Here is a 23,885-nt window from a genome sequence, read left to right as displayed (position 1 = left end):
CAAGAGTTAATACAAAACGCTTGATAATCTTGATAAAAAATTTTGCAAGGAAATAAAAAGATAAATTATTTATATTAAAATTTTGATGAGATTTACATACGATTTTTCTTCTAGTAAATTCTTCTAGTTTATGATAATTTTTTGATATCATGGTTGTAAAAAGTCGAAAATTTATTTCGAGACATTTTTTATTTTTAATTTATTGAATTTCACGACGGATTTTCGATAAAAATCATATAAATTTGTAAAAATAAATTTTTTAATTAATATTAATTAATGCTTTTAATTTAATAGTTATAAAAATCTCATGTCCATCGAAAATTTTTAATATTTGATCACATTAGTTTAGTGATTTCTAGTGTTTGTTTTTTTTTTTTAATTTTCAAAAATGTCAATATTTTTTCAATAAACAAATTATTCTATTTTTGATGAACAGGAAGAACAAAAATGTGGTTGTTCAAAAAAAAAATTTGAATGTCATTTTTATGAGTTAATGTATAATGTGAATCGTGAAACTAAATAATCATAATTACCAAATTTAAGGTGCGCGCATAACGTGTTTTTAAAATATATAGTTCAAATTTATTTTTGACTAATTTCACGATCTTATCTTACATGCGCCTTAAAAACAAATAATTTTCAAACAATTACTTCAAAAACAATACAAAGTACTCATGCTATCTTAATTGTCCCGTAATAAAAATCCTCTAAAATAATTGATACTAGAATTTAAATTTGCGCGCGCAAGCGCGCGTCTGAATTTAGGAATTGCATATATTTTCATGCTTATGATATATTCGACCAATCAAGTTACGAATAGTTAGTTTACATGATATATTTTCATATTTTTCATCTAAATTATAAGAGTTGATGAAGAGTTGATATAATTTTGTACTTATCTGATAAAATAAAAATATTTGATAATATAATTCACTGTATTTAAAAAAAAAGTAATTTATTATTTATAATTAACAATTAAAAAACTGTAATTTTTTCCTCAAGGAAATAAAGTAAAATATGTACATATAAAAGATGTTTGTATTTATATAAATAACTAAACTAATGGTGTAAATAAAGACCAAAATTAATTCCATTAAAAGGTCATCTTTTTTTTATTTTTCAGTGACTCCAAAACTTTTTGGAGTGAGTAATACATCAATAAAGGATAAATTAGTTTATCTTAAAGAATTTTTCCGTATTACAGAAGTAGTAAGTGGATTGACTAGTAAAGTAATAAATTGTTAATTTAGAGATGTTTTTTACTACTACCGCTTTTTACTCATTCACATTCTGATGGAAAGCTCAGGTAGAATACAACAAAAATAAATGACGTGTCTGTCGTTAAAGGAGCCGAAGTGACCGCGAGATTAAGTACCTGAGATGAATGAGTTTTTAATGATGTATACGGAAAATGGAAAAAGCCTTATATTTTGTATTGATATATAGTAGTCGGTGTTTTTGTTATCATTTTTAACATCAGTGTCTCAGATTGTTGAGATTTCAGCCGTACTACTTATACTAGCGGAACCGTTTAATTTCGTCCTGCTATGCCACACACATTTTTTCGAGATAATTTGCTTGGAAATTTTTTACGCTTCTCAAGATTACAAGTCAAGGCCTTGTTAACATTTTTTTTCTTATCTACTTTGGTATTTTCAATCCACTACATTCTTCAAGTTGTTGCCTAGAAAAAAATATTAACATTTTTTAAAAAATGTTAAAAATGTTAACACTGTTAAAAAATTATTTACTTTATGAAAATTAGTTATGGTAACTGTTTAGTTTATAATTTACAAAAATAATATTTCGAATTCTTTCAATTATTTAATTTTTTTGTATGAAAAATAAAAAAATTTTTCAAAAATTTTCTTTTTTTGGAGAAAACAAAAATTTTTTAAAAAATGAAGAAAAATAATTTATACTTATATTTCTTCTTTTCAATTGTTGGTTTTTAAAAGTCTTAAAAATTTTAATTTTTCAATTTTATAGACCAAAAAACCAGATCACCGTGAAACTGACCAATTACTTTTATTTTTAATTTAATAGTTAAAATCATTAGATAATAATAATATTTTATTGATTAGAATAAATAAATTGAAATTAAAAAACTTTTTTTCAAAAATTATCTTCATAAATTTTTTTTTGATTTCTTCTTATCACTTTTTTTTTTCAGTTTTCTTTATAATAGTAAGTTTTCTAAGAAATAGCTTCGATTTATCAGAAGTGAATTAATTTTTCAGTTATTCTTAACTTTATATTAAAACTGTGAATTACCAAATTTTAGTATGGACAAAAAAAATTCCAGACGATAAATCCCCAATATCAATCTGGCGCCAGGATGACGAACTACTTCAAAAAACAATTATCTCCATTACACTTGAAGTTTCTTAATGACCGTACTGTCTACTGTCTAGACAATCTAAGCTCTAATCACCGGGGGCAAGTCTTCATAACTAGCCTTCTTATGTCAATCGTTTCATTCGTGCCCTAGAGTTCGCGGTGTAAGCACAAGTATCCGAAAAATAATTCCAAAATTTATTCAAGTTGACATTAGTGCAGTTTGAAATTAAAACCAAGTTACAATGGATAAAACAATCGTTTTACCGTTTTTAGCCTTTTTGTTGGGAGTGATAGTGGAAAGTTACGTCGTCGAAGTGCCAAAAGAAGAAATTGCAGATCTAAAATCTTTAGAAGACAGGTCCAATGTTATCAAAAAATCGGACGAGTCTGCGGTCCAGTTCATGATTCAATGGATGAACAAAGCGCAAAACGTTTCTACAATAATCCCGGAGAATTTTGAAAAATCTTATGACAGCATGATTGGAGATTTGTACTCACGGTTCAACGATACCATTCCAGTGGCTGAAATCACTCGTGATCCAAAAACATCATTTAACGAGGAAGTTATAAAACCCCTATCACTGAATTCTATGTGGTTTTCAGAGTTCGGGATGAAAGACACTTTGGTGCACAGTGAGCTCAGGTTTTACCGCGATTTTTCAAAGAGAAAAATCATCCCTCACCGGAAGTATTTCAATCTCAACGTCACTGTTTACAGAATACTTGCAAATCAGTCTGACCAGTTGGTGTACGTAAACTCAACATTTCTTCCAGCCTTCAAAAGTGGGTGGTTTTCGGTCGACATCACGGATTGTTATAGACATTGGATGGCTTATCCAGAAGAGAACCATGGTATCAAATTAGTGTTAAAGGTACCGAAAATAAGGTCGGAATTATATTACACAGTGAATGCAAATGTTGCTGGGGTTGTGGATTTTGAAGCTGACGTTCGGAAACATCCCTTTTTGGTAAACTTCTATGATAAAAGTAAGGCGAGTGAAGGGTATTTTGAAAAACTTTTCTGGGAAAAATTGATGTCTTCGGCGAATCAAACTCTGCAAAAACAATGAAATTCCAATAACAAGTATTGGAATTGACAGACTTTTGAAAATTTTTGAAATTTTTTATTAATATATTATCATACAAAAATTTTTTATTAACATTTTCCTAGTATTAAGTTACTTGTTAAATAAACCCAAAAAAGTCAGATTTTTGCTAATTTAAGTATTAAATTTAGGATTTTGCGAATTTCTTTTTTTCAAATTATAAAAAGAGTTTTTGTTTATAATTTTTTATGCATACTTAAAAATAAACTGAATAACTATCGGTAAGTTTTAGAAATTAAATTTGATTGAATTACTTTTGTACAAAAAAATAACCGATAAAAAACTTGCTTGAATGAAAAAATAAGAAATATTTTTTTAAATTTAGTTTAAAAACAAACTAGTGATTAAATTATTGTTTAGAGTTTAATATCAAATTTTGTTATAGAATAAAAATATTTTTTTTTTGTAAGAAAAATTATTTTTGGACTTCTTTTATTAAATTTTCTATAGTCTGTTCTTTTTCCAGGAGTTCTTGCTCGACCCGCTTTAGAGCTTCAAACTTTTCAGAAATCTTATTCATCTGGTCGGTGATTAACTGGTCGAGTCTCTTCTGGTCATCCCCCAGTTCCTGGGCTTTGCTGATCAGTTCGTTGTTCTTATCAATTTCGACGTTTATTCTCTTTTCGATGCTTTCACTTTTTTTTCTCAGTTCTCTTAAATTTGCTTTCACTTTACTATTTTGTTCTTGAACTTGTGTTATTATTTTTCTTATTTCATCCAACTTCGCCGTAGCTGATTCATTTTCTAATTTATTAGAAATAATTAGGTTTAATCTTGTTATTTATATAATAATATTTATGATTTTTTACCTTCACTCATTTTATTGATTAATACTTCAGTAAATTTACTTCAGGCAAAATACAAAAAAATTTTTTGGCTTAAGTTTATGTGTTTTGAAAGTTTTGAATTTCAAAAGAAATGACAGGTAACCTACATTCAATTTAATAAATTATTTTACATTAACAATAACAAAGAAGTCTACAGCTAATGAAACGCAAAAATTAAGCTTAGAGAATTAAATAATTATTATTATTTATTTTGAATCAAAAATAGAATTCTTGACTTCTTGTTGAATAAAATTTACCGAAAAATCAACAATTTTTTTATGTGACGCTTGGGTAAAAATTACTTAAGTAAAATTTTTGAAAATACATTCACTACGACGTATTTTTAAGTAATAGAACCAAAGTCAACGTTTCCTGAAAATATCATTGTAAGAGTACTATTTAATTTATAAACATCAACAAATGAAATTTAACGTTAAAAGAATTTCTTATAATTAGATGTAATTGCTAGCGCTTGTAATTTGGCACATGAGTTTATTTTTTTTTCGCTACGCCTGTGAGATTGAAAGAAAAATTTAAAATTTTTAAAATAAATAAATTAAAGAAACGAAAGACATTGCAATTTACTTATTTATGTGTAATCATGCGCAATGAAAAATATAAAACGCTTTTGCTTAAAGTTTAATTCAAAAAATGTTAGCGAACACGACCATTAAACGTTCGTTTCTAATTTAATTTTGTTTAAATATATCCATATATATTTTATTTGCTATTATTTTCTGGAAAATTTTTTTTAATTATGTAGCCGACAGAAATACTCTAATAATATTTAAAAATAAATACTTTTATGGCCAGTTTTTCAATCCAGGATAAAATTTTATCCAATGATGAAATATATCTATAGATATCATATATATAAATATACTGAGTAATAATAATTTTATCCTAGATAAAATTTTATCTCAGATTGAAAAACTGGTCCTTAAATTAAAGCATACAATTTTATAAATTTTATATTGATGTTTTTGTTTATTTTGAATTTCGCGCTTTGAATCATTTGACTATAAATTGTTGTACTGTAAATGGACAAGTGAGGGCACAACCATCCGCGACCTGAATTCCGGCAGCCTTCACCATTGTTGAATTTTCTTAATAGAAATAAATGCGTCATTGTTAGTGACGCTTGTAAAATAATTTGATAGAGCAATACTGAAAATTGTAATAAATCATTGCCTATAGATCAAACTAAAAATAATCTGGATCATGGATATAAAATAAATGTGCACAATCACCGCAATTGTGAATAAGTCAAAAGAAGAAGAAATAAACAACGAGGTTAAGATACCAAAGAGATAACAATGTAAGTTTAGATTACAATGAAACTTCTGATGAATTTTCGACCACTTTAAAATGTTCAATGAAATAAAAAGTCTTCAAACTTATCAAGGGCTAATGACAATATATAAATTTTACAAGTTTGATTCGTTATTCTGATTAGGAATAATGATTTTGAATTTTCCGGAGAAAGAACCTGAGAAACGGCTGTCATATCTAAGGATACACTTTCATCACAGAGAAGTATTTATAAATTTAATTAATTATATATTAAAAAAGCAATAAAATCACACTTTAATAGTAAATTCAATTAAAAAGTAAAAAATAATTTTTAATAAGTTTAAGGATAAAGATAACGTGAGTAATAAGGAAATTCATTTTGTTTTAAAAAGCGTAGAGTACTCTTTAAAACATTTTTATGACTCTACTTTCGAGAATATTCGTGAATAAATTATTTATAAAAATTAATATCAAGCATATCACTTGTTTTTATTTTATATTTATTGATAATTATTTTTGAAAGTATAAATGTAATAAGTAAAACTTGTTGAAAATTGAATTTGACACGATAAAATTTAAATCCGATAAGTCAATGTATTTATACAATAATAATTGTACAATCGTGGTCATTAATTTAAGTATGTTTTTAATATTACTGGAAAATAGCCGTTTGTAAAATAGAATGTTTATTAACTCTAAATTTGGAAATCAGTTGGTAATGTCATTTATAAAATTAGTCGCAAATAATAAATGATATTAATGAAATTTGCGAAACTGAAATTTCATCAAATACAAATTTAGTCATTCAAAAAATAGCGAAAAACAAAAATCCGTAGCTACGTGAATTTAGCCAATTCTTACTGCAGAAACTTATTAAATTAGCCGATTGTAAATTTTGTGAAATGTAAAATTAGTCATTTCTAAATTTCTCGTAATTCTTTAATGGATCGACGGATCAAAAAACGATTTAAGTCATCTAAAAGGACTTCCATAAATTTAGTTTTTCTGAAAATTAAAGCAGATTCGACAGACTCATTCAAAAGTTATAAGAAGTTTGAAAACGGCTAATTTTACAATTCGTAAAGTTTACAATCGGTTAATTTTTAAAGTTTCTGCAGTAAGAATTTGCTAAATTCACGGAGCTACAGATTTTTGTTTTTCGCTACTTTATAAATGACTGAATTTATATTTGGTGAAATTTCCGTTTCGCTAATTTCATTAATATCATTTTTTATTTGCGACTAAATTTATAAATGACATTATCAACTAATTTTCAAATTTATAGTTTATAAACGTTCGAGTTTATAAATGGCTATTTTCCAGTAAACTTAAAAACATACTTAAATTGATGACCACGATTGTAAATGGAATTTAACCAGGTTCGAGTAATCAATACTTGTATTTCAACGATTGATATTTTTGTATCGATCATGGTGTAGTATTCCAATCAATGATAAAACTTAAGTTATGATTACCAGTATACACGGAAAAAACAAGATTTAACTGTTTTCCACGTCGGATAGAACCTAGTTCTATCTATAGTAAAAAATGTACAGATGGTAACTACTTCTATATAGATTATAGTGGGGGCAATCTTCGTTGAACTCAGTTCAATCCGAGATTGGATATTGGATTCTAGCCAAATTAACGAATTTAAACAAGCTTTTTTAACCCGACAAACTAATATTTGCTAATATGTATGATGAAGTCAAACTTATTTATCTTGATTTGCTAAAAACTTATATGGTACGAGATTAAATCAATAAAACTACGATAACTAAGATAAATCTATCAAATCAAGAACAGTTCTTACGTCTTAGAGAATATCTATCGAAGATCATCTGTCGTACTGTACTTAAAATTTCCAGAAATTAAAAACAATGCTCAATTGTATTGTTTATACGTTACTATTTATTCTTCATTTCGAATATTAGAGTTGTTGGTTAAAAATTTAACAATCTTACAGACACAATAATTTTATTGAAAGTAAAATAAGTTTACTGCCTGAACTCAATAATAATTTTCCACGAGTCTGCCAACACTGCATAATGTATCCAACATTTTTCACTTTTCATTTAAAGTTTGCGAATGGAACAAATAAACAGTTAATAAATGGTGTATAAACGGTGTAAACACTTACATAGTGTATAAAAAGTGAACTCAAGGCTAAAAGGGTTGATATTATAAATTCTAAAACGAAATTATTCTATGTCGGTATAGATGGTGTTCTACAGCAATAAATCCGATTATAGAGGAGAACGAAAAAGCAATCGTAGTGTACATACGACCAACATTCAGTAAAGTTAATCTGCTGTTCGACTGTACTGCTTACTTGTAGTAGATAAATTTAGACAGCCACGTCCGCACAGATAGCTAATGTGTGTTGTTTCTTGGGTAAATACATAAAAATGTTGACGACTAAATAATCTTCAACTTACCAAATGTCACGTTTAAAAATAAAAATAACAAAAAAGGTTTATATCATTATGATCATTCTGAGTATGAAAATATGGATTTCCGAAAAACAAACATCAATCGATTAATTATCAACAAATTCGGTAGAATTTGGCGCCAAGTTCCGTTCAAAACGGAGCGCCAGACTACCGAATGTTATTACTGTAAGCAGAACGGCTTTTCGGGGTTACAAAATTTTATTTTAATTCTGAGGTACTTTTTTAACTTAATTTGTTATCATCAAGATTAATTAATCACTTATTTTACCGTTTTAATCAATTATTTATACATGCAACAATTTATTCACTTAAAATTATTAAATTTTATCAGCACATACTATAGCTCGCTCAGATTTTTCAATTCTGACTTTTTTTTGCTGGAGAAATATATCCGCCCTAGACTAGATAAAATAAAAATGTGTAGTAATCTTTTTAAAGATACGAAACTACAGTTAAAAAAAGTAATTCTTAACTTACATTTATGACCGCCAGGGTGCGCTGGAATTGTATCCACATAAACTGTAGACAGTTTGCGGTAAACAATACAGCCAATGCGAGATTTAAGTTAGCACCTCAGAAGTTTTTTTTTTTAATTTTGAACTTTTTTTTTATCACATCGTTAGTTCATCGTTTGTTCTTCATCGCTTACTATCAACATTTGTTTGATTTGTTAGTTCTCTATTTATTTATTTAAAAAAAAATTTTTTATTAATATATCTTTAAGTTAGCCTCCCTATTGGATTTTTTAATATTTTTTTAGCAATACGGCTCATTAAACCTCTCTTTTCGATTGTTTATGTATATATAACAATCGTTTCTACTTCACATTGTTTATTTGTTGTTTAATCAACATTTTTAATTAGCTGAATATTTTTATTCTAAATATTTGCAGTGCGCATGCGTCAACTTTACGTTTATCCACAGATTCGGTAGAATCTGGCGCCAAGTTCCGTTCAAAAATTCCGTTGGAAACGGAGCGCTAGACTACCGACTGTGTTTACTGTAAGCATCACGTTTTTTAGAGGTTGCAAATTTATTTTTAATTCTACGGTCCTTTTTTCCTTAAATTAGTATTATAACGGTAGTTCATACCTTATTTTCCCGATATTAATTGATTATATGCAATTATAACAATTAATCTGCTTAATATTATTAAATTTAATCAGCACAAACTATAGCAACGCAAAAATTTCGATCCTGACCTTTTTCAATGGGCAAAGTGATCTGCCACAGACTAAATAATTCGAGAATGCATAGTAATCCTTCGATAGATGGGAAACTACAGTTAAAAAAGATATTTCACAGCTTGGATCTACACTCGCCAGGGTGCACTGGCATTCTTTCTACATATACTGTAGCTTCAAGTAAACTCCAATCTTGAAGGGACTCACACACATATGTTCTAATGAACTACGGTGATTCGCTTACAATTACCTTCTTATTTAATTGCTTTGATTTAGTTTAAACTTTTAGCGAGAAAGTATTAATAAATTCAAATTGAATGTGCCTAAAAGTACGGCAAATGAACGATACGGCTCCGGATGTGTACGGAGCAATATAAATTCCCGGGAAATTCAAATTTTACTCGAAAAACTTCGCATGTATACGGAGCCGTATAATAATAATAATAATAATAGTAACGATAATACTGAAAATAATAATAATGGTAATACTAAATTAATGACAAGAATAATAGGAATAAAAATATTTATCTCTATTCTTATCATGATTATTATTAATCATTAATCATTGAATTATTAAATTCAAAGTTACTTAATTTTCTTTTAAAATTTATCTGAAATGGAAAGCTTCTAATTGATAATTTAGTTCATCAATATAAACTATTCTTCATTTCATACTTATATTTTTTCGTGAAATAAGTTTATATTTTATTTTGAATGATAAGTATTCTTCTTATCACAGAAATAAAAAATGAAAAATAAAAAATTATCTTTTTATTACAAAAATATAAAAATAAAAAAATTAAATTCATCTTTTCATTTTTCAATAGCAAAAGTGCTTGGGAGAAATTTTTTTATGAAAAAATGATTTATTTTTATAAATCAGAATTATTTCGATTCAGACAACGTTGAATATAACTGTTTAAATTAAATTTTTTTATTCAAAAATCTCTGCATAGAAACACTTCTTAAGAGGTTAGGGGTAGTCAGAATTTTCAAAACATCGATTTTTTTTTGCATTTTCTTAAAGTGTAATATTTTTAAAATATTGTGTGAAAATTTGAAGTGAATCCGACAAATTCTTTTCGAGTTATTTAACAATGACCAAAGAACACTCGGGTGCTACGTGGCATTCGAGAGCAGGTAGCTAGAAACACTTGCAAGCAACCGACCTTTCGGGTTTCATTGTCATGAATATCTCCCCATTTTAATGTATGTATAATTATATATATTATATATATTATACATACTATATTATATATATATATATATATATATATATATATATATATATATATATTAGGGTGATTCAAAAATAAAGAATATTTTTTTTTTCGTTTGGTACTCTGAAAAATAGGTTCCTAGACACCTCTAAGAAAGCCTCTCCAAGCATGAGTTCTTAATTGTAACGGGAAGGTCCTCCTTCTTACAGTTTTCTATTTTTTCTTATTATCAGATAGAAAAATTTATGTCTCGCTTCCAACTACTTGAAAAAATATCTTGTTCCTTAGATTTTGTAGGAAATTGAATGCTCTACAAAAAGGTCTCTTACGATTTTTTTCGTAAACCCAACCGTTTAAAAGATATTAACGGTTAAAGTTTGATTATTTTTGGGAAAATTTTTATTTCTTATGAATTTTATAACTCAATGAAAAAAATCATTATGAATGATGAAACTCATAGTTTTGTAGGAAATTTACTGCTCTATAAAAATGGTCTCTTATGATTTTTCGATCAAGTTGAGCGTTTACGAGATATTCATCGTCAAACATCAATGCATATCAATTTTTCTAGTTTTTGATCAATAATTCGAAAAATTTCAATTTATTCTGTGAGTTTCAAGGAAATTTAGACAAATTTGAGTTTCTATGAATAGAAATATGTTATGAACTATTTTTTTAATTAGTTTTTTTAGTCTTGGACATGTTTGATTACATTAAAACAAAAAATTAGTGCATTTTTTTAAATATATAATTCAATTTAGTGTGTTTCACATGTGTTTCACTTTTTTATCGAAGAATTTATTTATTTAATTATCAACTGCCATATAATTTTCAATATTTTCAACATAACGGTACACTTTTACTGTAAATAATTTCCTCTATTGCAGTTTGGGTAGTTTTTTCGATGTTCTTTGATAATTTGCAATAAGTATTGGAATTGCTCTTCATTTTTGTCAAGCATTGATTATACTCACTAACTAATGCAACAGCTCGTTCTGCTGAATCATTAACAACTTTCAATTGGTTAAAGTATTCTTTATTTTCAATGTAACTGTCATTAGTAGGCCACGATTCAATATCTTTATCAAGGAAGTCATATGGTAAATCAAAGATTTTAAAGAGATTTAAAGACTTTTTAGAAACAAAGTCACTCAGACTTTTTGCGTTAATGAATTCAAATCGTTTTTATCAATTATAAATTTTTTAGCTTTAGAATCTGTACCGTTACGAGTATTAACAGCTCCAACAATATTTTTTTACTTCCAATGAAACGGTATCGTCAAATAATGATAAAATGGCAAGTTCATCACTTAAATACCATAAATGCAAAATCATTTTTCACAAGTTGCTGAAGAAATCAATGAATTGATATTTTTGTACTCGAATAAATTTTTCAAAAACTGCAAGTCATGATTAGCAGCAGTTGTTGCAGAAGTTGATGAAAACCAAGCTTTTAAATACAGTGTAACTATAAATATACAAATTTGCCGAAGACCGTCCAATTCTTTATTAGAAAGTTTAAATTCATTTCTGAATAGAAACATTTTTAAATTGTAAATTGCCTTCGCCATCCACCTAGCATGATGAATTGCACCAGGACGTTTGACAAAAATTTCTTCTTGAGGCATTTCTCCAAGGAAAATCAACGACAATTCCAACAATTCTTTATAGTCATCTCGGGGTTGTAGTAACTATCAAAAACAATTAAAAATTTGTCAGAAACAAGAAAATTTTTTTTCTTAAAATCGCAGTTAAATCATACCTGTAAGGATTGTGCAATTAAACTAGATATTTCATTTTTTTTATCCAAAATGATATCAGCAACAACATTATCTTCAATTCCAGATTTATAATTAGTTTTATTTATTTCATCCCATGATTTTTTAAATCTTCCGAGCATTGGTACGTTTGGCCCAGATGACACAGGCCAATATACTTCAAATGCACTTCTCAATATGATCTCAAAAATGTGGTGACGATATGGTAACTAGATTAACTCTCTTCCCAAAGTCTTTTCAATTGCCTTACATGTACCGTTATGAATTCCTGTATAAAGAAAATAGATAACTATCGTTAAATTTAATATTTTCAACAAATTGTAGATTATATTTAAAATCCAAATGAGTAAATAATTCTCAATAATTTCAAAAGTGAAATTCAGTAAGCAATAAAAATTAAACTAGAACGTTAATAATTAAATATTTTTTAGATTAAATTATCATTGATAAGTTACCTGTATTAACTGCCGTCGTGTCAAAACACATCGCCTTAACATAATTAGTAATACCCCATTCACTCAATGTCGATAAAATGGCTGATGTTTGATTGTCTGCCGTCCCAGAATTCATTTTTGGAACCCCAAGTAATTGTTCGGTACCAAATGCAGTTAAAATAACTGGTAGCCGTTCCACAGATTTTGATCCAACAAGGTCATTCAGCATTTTTCCGTCCCAATGCACAACGTATTTATCGTGTGTCTTAAAGTTGTCATTAAGTCCTTTAGCAATGTCTTCTCTTTGAAGCATACGAGCTCGTTGAATTGAACTATAACTGAGCGTTGTATCTTCAATTTTAATACCTACTGCTAGTAAAACCGGAGCAATAATAAACATCGCATTTCTACTGCTGACATTAGCTCGGTCGAGTCCAAAAATGACTTCAGGAGTTAAGACATCAAGTTTTGCTCGTTTTGTCGGAATTGGAGGTTCATACTCTGAATCAGATCCAAAATTTCTAACTCCACTTAATGTATACGTAGAGAACGACTCTGATTTTTCACTTGGAACAATCGCATGACTGGTAGACGGTTGATCTAAGTCTGGAATAAGATCTGTTTTATAAATTAAACGAAGAAAATGTATAGAATTTATTCATTTTGATGACAAATAATTAAGAAAGGACTCCAAAAATTGTCTAGTCAAATGTCATCTAGTCATCTATGAAAAGTTACACTACTACCTGACTTTATAATAATTAAATATCTCAGATACTTACTACTCTCATCTATTCCCATCATAGTTGTGGTTAAGTTTGATACAGGTACATTATTAGAAAGAATCTCTTTATGGGTACCGAATTTTTGATCCAAATACAACTTTCTAATATTATCATCAAGCACTTTTAAGGATTTTTCGCTCACAATGTCGAATAATTGTTCAAGATCAGTCTGAAATTTCATTTCCTTTTGGTTTTGCGCTGAATTCTTTTTATCGAAATTTTTTTGTAATTTTAACCATTGACTGTGATAGCGAAGAAATTTTTTTGACTGCATTAGGAGCTCCACTAGTTGGAATCTGATTTTTCTCCACAGTTCAATAACTTGGTCAACTGAATTTTTAGCACTTTGTTTGATTGAATACTTTAAAATTTTAAGTTGGTAGAAAAACACACGCATAACCTCTTTCACTTTTGGTAACTTACGTTCCGAAATTCTTTGTAGAGGTATTCCGATAAAACGTATTTCTTTATTCATTGTAGGTTAATTGATGATAAATAAATTTATGTGATGATTATAAGACTTATTTAAAATGAATTATTTTATTACGTATTCAAGATGATCAGTTTTAGGAACACTGAAAATACGGTATTAAATGGGTAGATACTGAAGATAGTTGAGAGTAAAAAACATAGATGGCGTTAGTTTCAGAAGACAAACAGAAGAAGAAATGGAATTCAAAACAAAAATCCCCTCGAACGAAAATTTTATGTATATTTTGTGAAAAACAATTTAAAAATACGCACTGAACAAATTTCATAATAATAAATGACAACGCGATTAAGATTTTAAATTATTAAAGATAAAATTTAAAAAAATATTATTAGAATAAAAACTTTCAAATGAATTTTTGAACAGAAAACATCTATAGGAGTTGCTTTTATAATAAAAACTCAAATTTGTCTAAATTTCCTTGAAACTCACAGAATAAATTGAAATTTTTCGAATTATTGATCAAAAACTAGAAAAATTGATATGCATTGATGTTTGACGATGAATATCTCGTAAACGCTCAACTTGATCGAAAAATCATAAGAGACCATTTTTATAGAGCAGTAAATTTCCTACAAAACTATGAGTTTCATCATTCATAATGATTTTTTTCATTGAGTTATAAAATTCATAAGAAATAAAAAATTTTCCCAAAAATAATCAAACTTTAACCGTTAATATCTTTTAAACGGTTGGGTTTACGAAAAAATCGTAAGAGACCTTTTTTGTAGAGCATTCAATTTCCTACAAAATCTAAGGAACAAGATATTTTTTCAAGTAGTTGGAAGCGAGATATAAATTTTTCTATCTGATAATAAGAAAAAATAGAAAACTGTAAGAAGGAGGACCTTCCCGTTACAATTAAGAACTCATGCTTGGAGAGGCTTTCTTAGAGGTGTCTAGGAACCTATTTTTCAGAGTACCAAACGAAAAAAAAAATATTCTTTTTTTTTGAATCACCCTAATATATATATATATATATATATATATATATATATATATATATATATATATATATATATATAAATCCTTCTACATATATTCACAATTTGTAGGTAGTACAAGAATTGACAAATAATTTTTGGTTGCCAGTATACCTGTAGTCGTTGCACTGATCAGTCGATAGTTTTGTGATAAATTATTTCTCAAGTGAATTAAATTATTAACCATGGGACGTGATTCTAGAAAGGTTTCAAGAGAACTCCGGAGTTCTGAAACAATTAATAAGTCGCGTTCAGTCAAAAGAAAGAATGTTTTTAATTCGAAAACAGCCGAACGTGATGAAAGTATTCAGAGTACATCTTCTAAAAAATTAAAACAAAATACTGAAGATGATGTACCTGAAGACAGCAGTACTGAATTTCGAATAATAAATTTTATTCAGGTATTCACTGCAATTTCTGCTCTTATTAAATGTAAAAATGTGATGGAAATGTAGTGTTTCAAACAGCAAGTACACGTGGGCTGGGATTCAAAATTGTAGTTGCGTGTAATAACTGTGGAAATGAATATATTCCTTCCTGTTCTTTCGTTGGGCATTCTTATGAAATAAACAGACGTTTCATTTTTGTAATGAGAATACTAGGAATAGGATACGAAGGATTGTGCAAGTTTTGCGGCCTGATGGACATGCCGTCTTTTTAGATAAATCTACGCATACAATTTTACTGAAACAGATTTTGAATTGTAGTAAAACCGTCGCAGAAACCTTCATGACGAAAGCTGTGAATGAAGAAAAGCAAGCAATGCCAACAACTGAAAATGAAGATATAAATCATCTCACTGTATCGGGAGATGGAACCTGGCAACAACGGGGATATACATCGTCATTTGGAGTTTCTTCTATAATTGGCTATTTTACTGGAAAGATTCTTGACATAAACATTAAAAGTGCATATTGTAAGCTATGTGAGTATTGGAAAAAAAAACCAAATACTGTTGAGTTCTAGGAATGGTATCAATCGCATAAAGATGTGTGTTCTGCTAATCATAAAGGGTCTTCTGGGAAAATGGAGGTGGATGCGATGGTCGAAATGTTTTCGTAATCTGAAACTAAATATGGAGTTAAGTATGCCAACTATATTGGTGATGGTGACTCCAAGACCTATTCAGGAATTATAAAATCAGATCCTTACAAAAATACAACTGTAAATAAAAAGGAATGTATAGGGCATGTCCAAAAGCGGATGGGGAGTCGATTACGTACGCTGAAGAGTAACCAAAAAGGTCTTGGTGGTCGAGGTAAGCTCACAGGAAAAGTAATAGACAAACTAACTGTGTACTATGGTTTAGCAATACGCCGGCATTGTGATTCTATTGAAAATATGAAATCTGCTATAATGGCAACCTTTTATCATTACGGCTCGAGTGATGAAAACCGAATCATGATATGTGTCCAAAAGGCGAAGAATCTTGGTGCTCTTACCAGCGCGCTGAAGCAAGAGGAGAGCTTGATACCTATTCTCACGATTATTCTCCCTTACCTTCTGATGTTTTAAAAGCTATCAAGCCTATATACGAAGATCTTAGTAATGAAAATTTACTTTCAAGATGTGTAGGTGGATTCAATCAGAATAATAATGAAAGCTTTAACCAACTAGTATGGAAAATATGCCCAAAAACGGTAAATACTAGTTATACTATCATACAAATAGCTGCATACGTTGCTATGTGTATATTTAATGAGGGTATAAATTCATTATTAGTCTTGATGAAAACACTAGGACTTAATTGTGGGCCTAGTTCTCATCGGTATGCAGAAAGAATGGATGCTGCACGTATGAAAGTAGCAGATAAGCGCGCTAATGATAACACCCGAGAAGGTCGATTGCAACGTAGGCACCAGCAAATCGATATTTTGGAAGCTGCTATGACGGCTGAAGAGCTATTATATGGTCCAGGAATAGATGACTCAGTGTAAGTTATTAAATAATTCTTATAATTTGACATAAATCCATAGCAAAACTTTAAATGCGTTTTTCTCAAAACTATGTTTTCTGAACTGGTGATCACTGTAACTTAAAAACTGCTCGGTAGATTTCAATAAAATTTATTGTACTTTTGAAAAACATTAAAAACTCGTGCCTGTACGAAGGATTTTTTTTTTTTTCAAAAATTTCGATTTTTTTTTAACAATAAACTGTTGATTTTTGCCCGAAAATCTAGAAAAAAATTTCATGAAGCCGCCATTTTGTTAATTTCGAAAAAAAAAAAAAAGCTTCGATTAGGCACAAGATTATCTATTAATAAAACTAATTTTTCTTATCCGATTGATTTTAGATGAATCTCCAAGGACTTATGATGATCACCGCAAAGGACTTCGGGAGGAACGGGCTCTACAAAAACAGCGATAACTTTTTGAATTATTAATTTTTGAAATTTTCGTGAAGTCAAATCGAAACGTGTTCTAATAAAGCTATGTTTTTATTTTTGTCAAATAAAGTAATTAACTACAAAAAAAAAATTATTGAAAATCATCATTTTTTCAGGCCTCTGAGTACCTCTAACCCCTTAACTAAAAATCTAATTTCCAATGTTTCATATTTTTAGACTACACTTAAAAATCAGTGTGATATTTTTAGTCGCTTTCAGATGTCACTATCTACGTTGTCATCCACAGATTCGGTAGAATCTGGCGCCAAGTTCCGTTCAACAATTCCGTTGTAAACGGAGCGCCAGACTACCGACTGTGTTAACTGTAAGCAGAATGGTATTTCGAGGTTGCAAAATTTTATTTAATTATATGGTACTCCTTTTTCCAAAATGATATATCATAAAAGTAAGTCATACTCTATTTTACTGATATTAATTAATTATAATCAATTATAACATTTAATTCACTTAAAATTATTAAATTTTATCAGCACAAACTATAGTAAGCCCAGAAATTTCGATACTGACTTTTTTTTCATGGAGAAAAGTCACCGCCACAGACTAGATAAAATAAAAATGTGTAGTAATCTTACTATAGATACGCAACTACACTGAAAAAAGTTAATTCACAGCTTGCATCTACAACCACCAGAGTGCACTGGAATTATTTCTACATAAACTGTAGATTCAACGGGATAGCTCACTGAAGTTAGAACCCCAAATTTTTTTCTTTTAATTTTTGATTTTTTTTTCTATTACGTTTTCAGCTTTTCGTTTGTTCTTTATTATTCACTCTCAACATTTGATCGTTCTCCATTTATTTATTTTAAAAAGAATTTATTAATAATGTACCTTTAAGTTAGCCCCCCTGTCGCATTTTTGAATATTTTGGTAGCAATTTGGGTCATCAAGCCTCTATTTTTGATTGTTCATGTATATTTAACATTTGTTCCTACTTTTTTATTTTGTTATTTTTATTTGTTGTTTAATTAACATTTTTAATTAGCTGTATGTATGCATTCTAAATATTTGCACTGCGCATGCGTCAACTTTACGTATATAGACTTTTAGCGCGGTCTTTTGAAAATTATAGTGACAAGCACATCTCATGTGTAAAAAATTAAAAATTTACGGGTGTAATTTTTAGGAATTACTATTTAATTAATTCAAATAATTAAAAAAATTGTTAGACGTCAGCCAATATCAATGTCATTAAGTAAATAAATAAGTAACTAATAAATATTCATTTCATTCTAAATTTTTTAAAAATATCGAGAGAATTGTTAATCAATGCATGTACATTTTTTTTTATTTTCATCAATTCTATTTTCATCAATACTACGAACTATTAAAAAAAAAAAAAAATCCATAACAATTAACAAAAAATTTCAATACTTTATTAAAATAAAACTTATTATAAAATTATTAAAAACTACACGTTGCCCTGTTGTCCTGTGACCTCTATAATTGAAATTACAAGAAAAATACACTTACTCTAATCACTGTGCTGGTCAATATAATTTTCAAAAGTCCGCGCTGAAAGTCTAAACGTAAAGTTGACGCATGCGCAGTGCAAATATTTAGAATACAAATATTCAGCTTATTAAAAATCTTAATTAAACTAGAAATAAACAATTTGAAGTTGGAACAAAGGTTTTTTGTACATGAACAATCATAATCAGAGGTTATTCCCATTGGATAGTGTACCATTCTATGATTTTGTAGTCGTTGCCGATAGGTTGCATTGTTATCCAATCAAGTGGATTTAGGTGAAAAGTCTTACAATTATGAGCATGGTGTATTGTGTCATTTACTTACAACAATGTCATAATAACAATAACACTAATAATAAAAATTATGAGAATGAAATTAATTATATCGGTAATACCAAATTGAGGTTAAAAATATCATTATCATTATTATTACTAAATGAATTATTGTTATTATTAAATTAATGTGTATTAGAGTATTAAATCCAAATCAACAACTTTTTTAATTCAAAAAAATGTAAAAATTTTTACTGTATATAAATAAAAATGTAAAATCCCTATTAATAAGATAGTTAATCGCTTTTAACCGCGGAGTTTAAGCGGATCAGTCACGTTAAGTCTTTTAATGCTACTAGCTACTATGAGAGAAACAGAATTTCAATTTTTTTATTAGGATTTGATTATCAAAATTAATGAATAAACAACCTATCATATTAGAATAGCTTTGACTGCATTAATTTATTCATTTATGAATTTTCAATTTTGCGCGGGAAAAATTTAATTTTGAAATTAAGAATGTTAAAATACTTTATAAATACAAAATTTCTAGAACAAACTATCAAACAACTTCATATGTGGATTGTTTTCAAACCTATTCTTTCTATTGAATTTCATTTATTAACTAGACTAAATACACAACAGGCTAAAGATTGTTTGAGTTTTACTTTCTTCCTTCAGGCCAGCAGTTCAAGATTTAGGCAATTCTCATTGGATAGTGTACACATTCTACGACTTTGTAGTCGTTGCCTGTAGGTAGCATTGTTATTCAATCGAGCGGATTTCAAATAATTGTAGATTTTAGGCCATAGGTATTACAATGATGCGTATGATGCATTGTCCCCTTTATTAACAACAATGTCATTGTAACAATAACAATAATAATCATTATAAAAATGAAATTTATTATATCGGTAATGATAAATTGATGTTAAAAGTATCATTATCATTGTTTATCAATACCAAAATAATGATTGTTATTGTTAAATTAATGTGTAATAGAGCATTAAATCTAGATTAACAACTTTTTTAATTCAAAAAATGTTAAACTTTAACTATATATACATAAAAATTTTAAATCCCCATTGATAAGCTAGTTAATTGATTGAAATCGAAGAGTTTACACGGGTCAGTCACGTTAAGTTTTTTAATGCTACTAGCTACTATGAGAGAAACAGAATTTTAATTTTTTTGTTAGGATTTGATTTTCAAAATTAACGAACAAATAACCTTTTATATGATAATAGCTTTACCTGCATTAATTAATTTATTTACATATTTCTAATTTTGCGCGGGAAAAGTTCAATTTTAAAATTAAGAATGTATTAAGAGGCGAGCAAAAATTACACTTAACAAAAAGATATGAAATCCGAACAAAAACAGTTTCACTGTAAAAAATTGCGCCAAGTCCACGTTCATAAAACTCATTTCAATAACATCTACACTTTGCAAAAAAAATAAGACTCGTTACAATAATTTTCATTCTATACAAAAAAAAGTTAAATACAAAAAATACCAAGAAACCGTCATAATGTTGAAAAAATTGAAAAAAATTTGTTGAAAATTTAAAAATTAAGAAAAAATTTTTTTATCGTACTTGGCGCGCGTCATTGAGTACCCCAAATTTTTTCGGACGAATTTCAACCCGAGAAAAAACGATTTCGCTTGAATTTATGTAATGTAAATATGTATAATTATATAATATATGATTTCATACATTGTTATGTTTATAGATTCACATCATTGAAGTATACTCAACGAATTAAAAACACTGCTTACTGGATTAATATCAGTTTCAGTGAAAAAATCCGTTTCGAAAATTTTTTTCAGATTTTTAGTGAAAATAACTGTCAATATGGTAGTCTGGTGAAGATATCTGAAATAACACAAAATTTTTTAATTCAATTTTTTTCAGTTCCGTCATTAAGCTTTCATGAAGAAACTTGATCATGCTTCGTTTAATTGTAATTAACACATTTTGATTGGCAATCACACCGCATTTTCTCAATTTAGTCGGCCATACGTTTTATTTTTTAATCAACTCAATTTTCGCAGTGATTCCACGACAGAGTCAACGTATGCAGGCGTATTCACTTGTAAGTAAATTGCATAACCGAACAGGAGAGGGCGTTTTATTGAAATCATAAACGATGTGCGGAGAATTTAAAAATTTCAAATAAAATACGTATGCCATGTTGATTTTACCTAACTTTTGTTAAACGTATCATAAAATAATATTTCATGAATTACATTTATGCATTTTATAGGTTGACTTACTTATAAATGTTGAAACATTAAAAGGATGTTCATGTATCCTGAAAAAATTTGGGGTACTCAATGACGCGCGCCAAGTACGATAAAAAAATTTTTTCTTAATTTTTAAATTTTCAAAAAATTTTTTTCAATTTTTTCAACATTATGACGGTTTCTTGGTATTTTTTTGTATTTAACTTTTTTTTGTATAGAATGAAAATTATTGTAACGAGTCTTATTTTTTTTGCAAAGTGCAGATGTTATTGAAATGAGTTTTATGAACGTGGACTTGGCGCAATTTTTAATAGTGAAACTGTTTTTGTTCGGATTGTGGAATACGACAAACATTAAATAGTCTAAAACTGCTGGTAGGCTTTACGTCTTACTTATAGTCGGTAAATTTAGAAAGCCACAACTAAACAGATAACTATGGACTGGGGATTCATAGATAAATAAATGAAAATATTAGTTGCTTATTGACCTCCCGTTTATCAAATGCCATGTTTTCAGTCAAAATAACAAAAACTTTTATCATTATAATAATTTTAAGTATAAAAATTTCTAAAATACAAACATTAATCGATGAATTATTACAGCTGTAAATGATTAATATGGAACCATATTTTCGGAGCGGTTAGTTGTATAACTATGTGTAATTATTTCTCAATCATAAAATAAAATTATTAATGTAGTAAAGTAACATGATGTTATGGATTGATTACAACTACAAGTGAAATAAGTAGATAAGTAGAATTCTCAAATTTTATGAATTAAATGTCGATACGCTTTTAATAATACGATATTCAAAAATTTGTTAAATGATTCAAAATCAAAATTGAGTAATTTAATTATTTTTTTCATCAGCAGACGAATATAGTTGATTTATTAGTGATTATGATGGAAAAAATCATAGTAAGTGGTTTACTCAAATTGAATGAATTCAACCAATTATTGATATATAAAATGAAATCTTTTTCCTCTTATTACTAACAAAATCAATAATAATATTTTTAACCTTTCATAACATGAAAGCTCAACATGTATAATTTTACAACATCAGATGCTAAGCAATTGAACAGCTGGGTATTACGGACGAATCCACCCAGAGTGGGGATAAGCTGAGTCACTTAATTTTTACTACCAGGTGCTCTTCGTTGCTCGTATTTATATGAGAGAGTAGTCTGTTGAAAGAAGTAATATCAGCAGCGCACAGTATATAGTATATATAGTATATTCAGTTAATACTTAAATGCTGCTAGACTACGAGAGGATTATTATGCTTAGTATAAAAACAGTATGTCTGAACGCATCACAGCCACGGGTCGATGTCTATGACTGAATGACTCCTATGTGGTAATCGCTTTGGCGTTTAAAATTGTGTATATTTTCATGTAGAATATGTACACTTATTCAATACTGAGTTATCGACTCACTTGTTTCCGAGCAAGAATATTATAATTGTAATATTAAAAGCACGTTTACGTGTAAATAACCAAGTCGCTTAGAATTAATATCTAGCGAGAGTTGAAGTTTTTCAAAATCAGAGAGGATGTTTGAATATATCGTTTCACTTGTACGTGAATAAATAGTTATTATCAACAAATTTAAAGTGTTGTGAGAAACTTATGTTTCAATTCAGCACCGCTTTTACAACTGTTTAGTCTGACATTATATGATGAAAGCTAACATGTTTTGTATTAGTGTAAAAAAGAGATTTCTAAATGTTTTATTTAATAAAACATGAACGAAGCTCCCTGGTTGATCCTGCCAGTAGTCATATGCTTGTCTCAAAGATTAAGCCATGCATGTCTTAGTACACGCCATATTAAGGTGAAACCGCGAATGGCTCATTAAATCAGTTATGGTTCCTTAGATCGTACCCACATTTACTTGGATAACTGTGGTAATTCTAGAGCTAATACATGCAAACCAGAGTTCCGACCAGAGATGGGAGGAACGCTTTTATTAGATCAAAACCAATCGGTGGCTCGTCCATCGTTAATTATGGTGACTCTGAATAACTTTTTGCTGATCGTATGGCCTTAGTGCCGACGACAGATCTTTCAAATGTCTGCCTTATCAACTGTCGATGGTAGGTTCTATGCCTACCATGGTTGTAACGGGTAACGGGGAATCAGGGTTCGATTCCGGAGAGGGAGCCTGAGAAACGGCTACCACATCCAAGGAAGGCAGCAGGCGCGCAAATTACCCACTCCCGGCACGGGGAGGTAGTGACGAAAAATAACGATACGGGACTCATCCGAGGCCCCGTAATCGGAATGAATACACTTTAAATCCTTTAATGAGGATCCATTGGAGGGCAAGTCTGGTGCCAGCAGCCGCGGTAATTCCAGCTCCAATAGCGTATATTAAAGTTGTTGCGGTTAAAAAGCTCGTAGTTGAATTTGTGTTTCATACTATTGGTTCATTGCTTCGCGGTGTTAACTGGTATGTTATGAAACGTCCTACCGGTGGATTTAGCTGTAAAAGGCGACATCCAATTTAATCCTATCGCGGTGCTCTTAATTGAGTGTCGAGGTAGGCCGGTACGTTTACTTTGAACAAATTAGAGTGCTTAAAGCAG

General features: G+C 28.8%; 3 protein-coding genes and 1 non-coding gene across 5 annotated transcripts in view; 2 read left to right on the top strand and 2 right to left on the bottom strand.

The window, feature by feature from the left end:
• Positions 1-3,861: 3,861 nt before the first annotated feature.
• On the bottom strand, positions 3,862-7,694 carry LOC141536966 (uncharacterized). 2 transcript variants are annotated; one of them, XM_074257793.1, is made up of 3 exons: positions 7,380-7,694; positions 4,256-4,376; positions 3,862-4,190 (listed from the first exon to the last, which is right to left on the bottom strand). In XM_074257793.1, the coding sequence occupies exons 2-3, from the start codon at positions 4,263-4,265 to the stop codon at positions 3,862-3,864; spliced, it is 339 nt and encodes a 112-aa protein (XP_074113894.1). In that variant the 5' UTR covers positions 4,266-4,376; positions 7,380-7,694. The 2 variants fall into 2 exon arrangements, with proteins under 2 accessions (XP_074113894.1, XP_074113893.1); XM_074257792.1 differs by lacking the exon at positions 4,256-4,376.
• Positions 7,695-11,959: 4,265 nt separating this feature from the next.
• Positions 11,960-13,133, bottom strand: LOC141536917 (uncharacterized). Its single transcript, XM_074257717.1, has 2 exons — positions 12,657-13,133; positions 11,960-12,469 (listed from the first exon to the last, which is right to left on the bottom strand). Exons 1-2 carry the CDS (start codon positions 13,033-13,035, stop codon positions 12,411-12,413), a joined length of 438 nt encoding a protein of 145 aa, XP_074113818.1. The 5' UTR covers positions 13,036-13,133; the 3' UTR covers positions 11,960-12,410.
• Positions 13,134-15,767: 2,634 nt separating this feature from the next.
• LOC141536902 (uncharacterized) lies at positions 15,768-17,259 on the top strand. The gene is made up of 2 exons (XM_074257692.1): positions 15,768-16,826; positions 17,190-17,259. Exons 1-2 carry the CDS (start codon positions 16,300-16,302, stop codon positions 17,191-17,193), a joined length of 531 nt encoding a protein of 176 aa, XP_074113793.1. The 5' UTR covers positions 15,768-16,299; the 3' UTR covers positions 17,194-17,259.
• Positions 17,260-23,052: 5,793 nt separating this feature from the next.
• Positions 23,053-23,885, top strand: part of LOC141537044 (small subunit ribosomal RNA) — a 1,906-nt gene continuing 1,073 nt past the window's right edge. Inside the window, exon 1 of the ribosomal RNA XR_012480836.1 lies at positions 23,053-23,885. This exon is cut by the window's right edge and continues 1,073 nt beyond it. This is a non-coding gene — a ribosomal RNA (small subunit ribosomal RNA).

The sequence above is a fragment of the Cotesia typhae genome, unplaced genomic scaffold (assembly GCF_013202065.1).
Source record: "Cotesia typhae breed Kobodo isofemale line unplaced genomic scaffold, CoteBio_Ctyphae scaffold_45, whole genome shotgun sequence".
NCBI classification, from domain to species: domain Eukaryota; kingdom Metazoa; phylum Arthropoda; class Insecta; order Hymenoptera; family Braconidae; genus Cotesia; species Cotesia typhae.
This window is presented reverse-complemented; position numbering and strand designations above follow the sequence as displayed.

What these genes read in the sequence shown, in the direction of transcription:
- LOC141536902 (XM_074257692.1), top strand. Translation starts at nt 16,300, where the DNA reads ATGTGTCCAAAAGGCGAAGAATCTTGGTGCTCTTACCAGCGCGCTGAA.
- LOC141536917 (XM_074257717.1), bottom strand. Translation starts at nt 13,035, where the DNA reads ATGTTTATTATTGCTCCGGTTTTACTAGCAGTAGGTATTAAAATTGAA. An exon ending in CACGACGGCAGTTAATACAG is followed by an intron (nt 12,470 to 12,656) that starts GTAACTTATCAA and finishes TTCTTTATACAG; the next exon opens with GAATTCATAACGGTACATGT.
- LOC141536966 (XM_074257792.1), bottom strand. Translation starts at nt 7,407, where the DNA reads ATGATCTTCGATAGATATTCTCTAAGAC. An exon ending in CGATAGATATTCTCTAAGAC is followed by an intron (nt 4,191 to 7,379) that starts GTAAGAACTGTT and finishes CTAATAAATTAG; the next exon opens with AAAATGAATCAGCTACGGCG.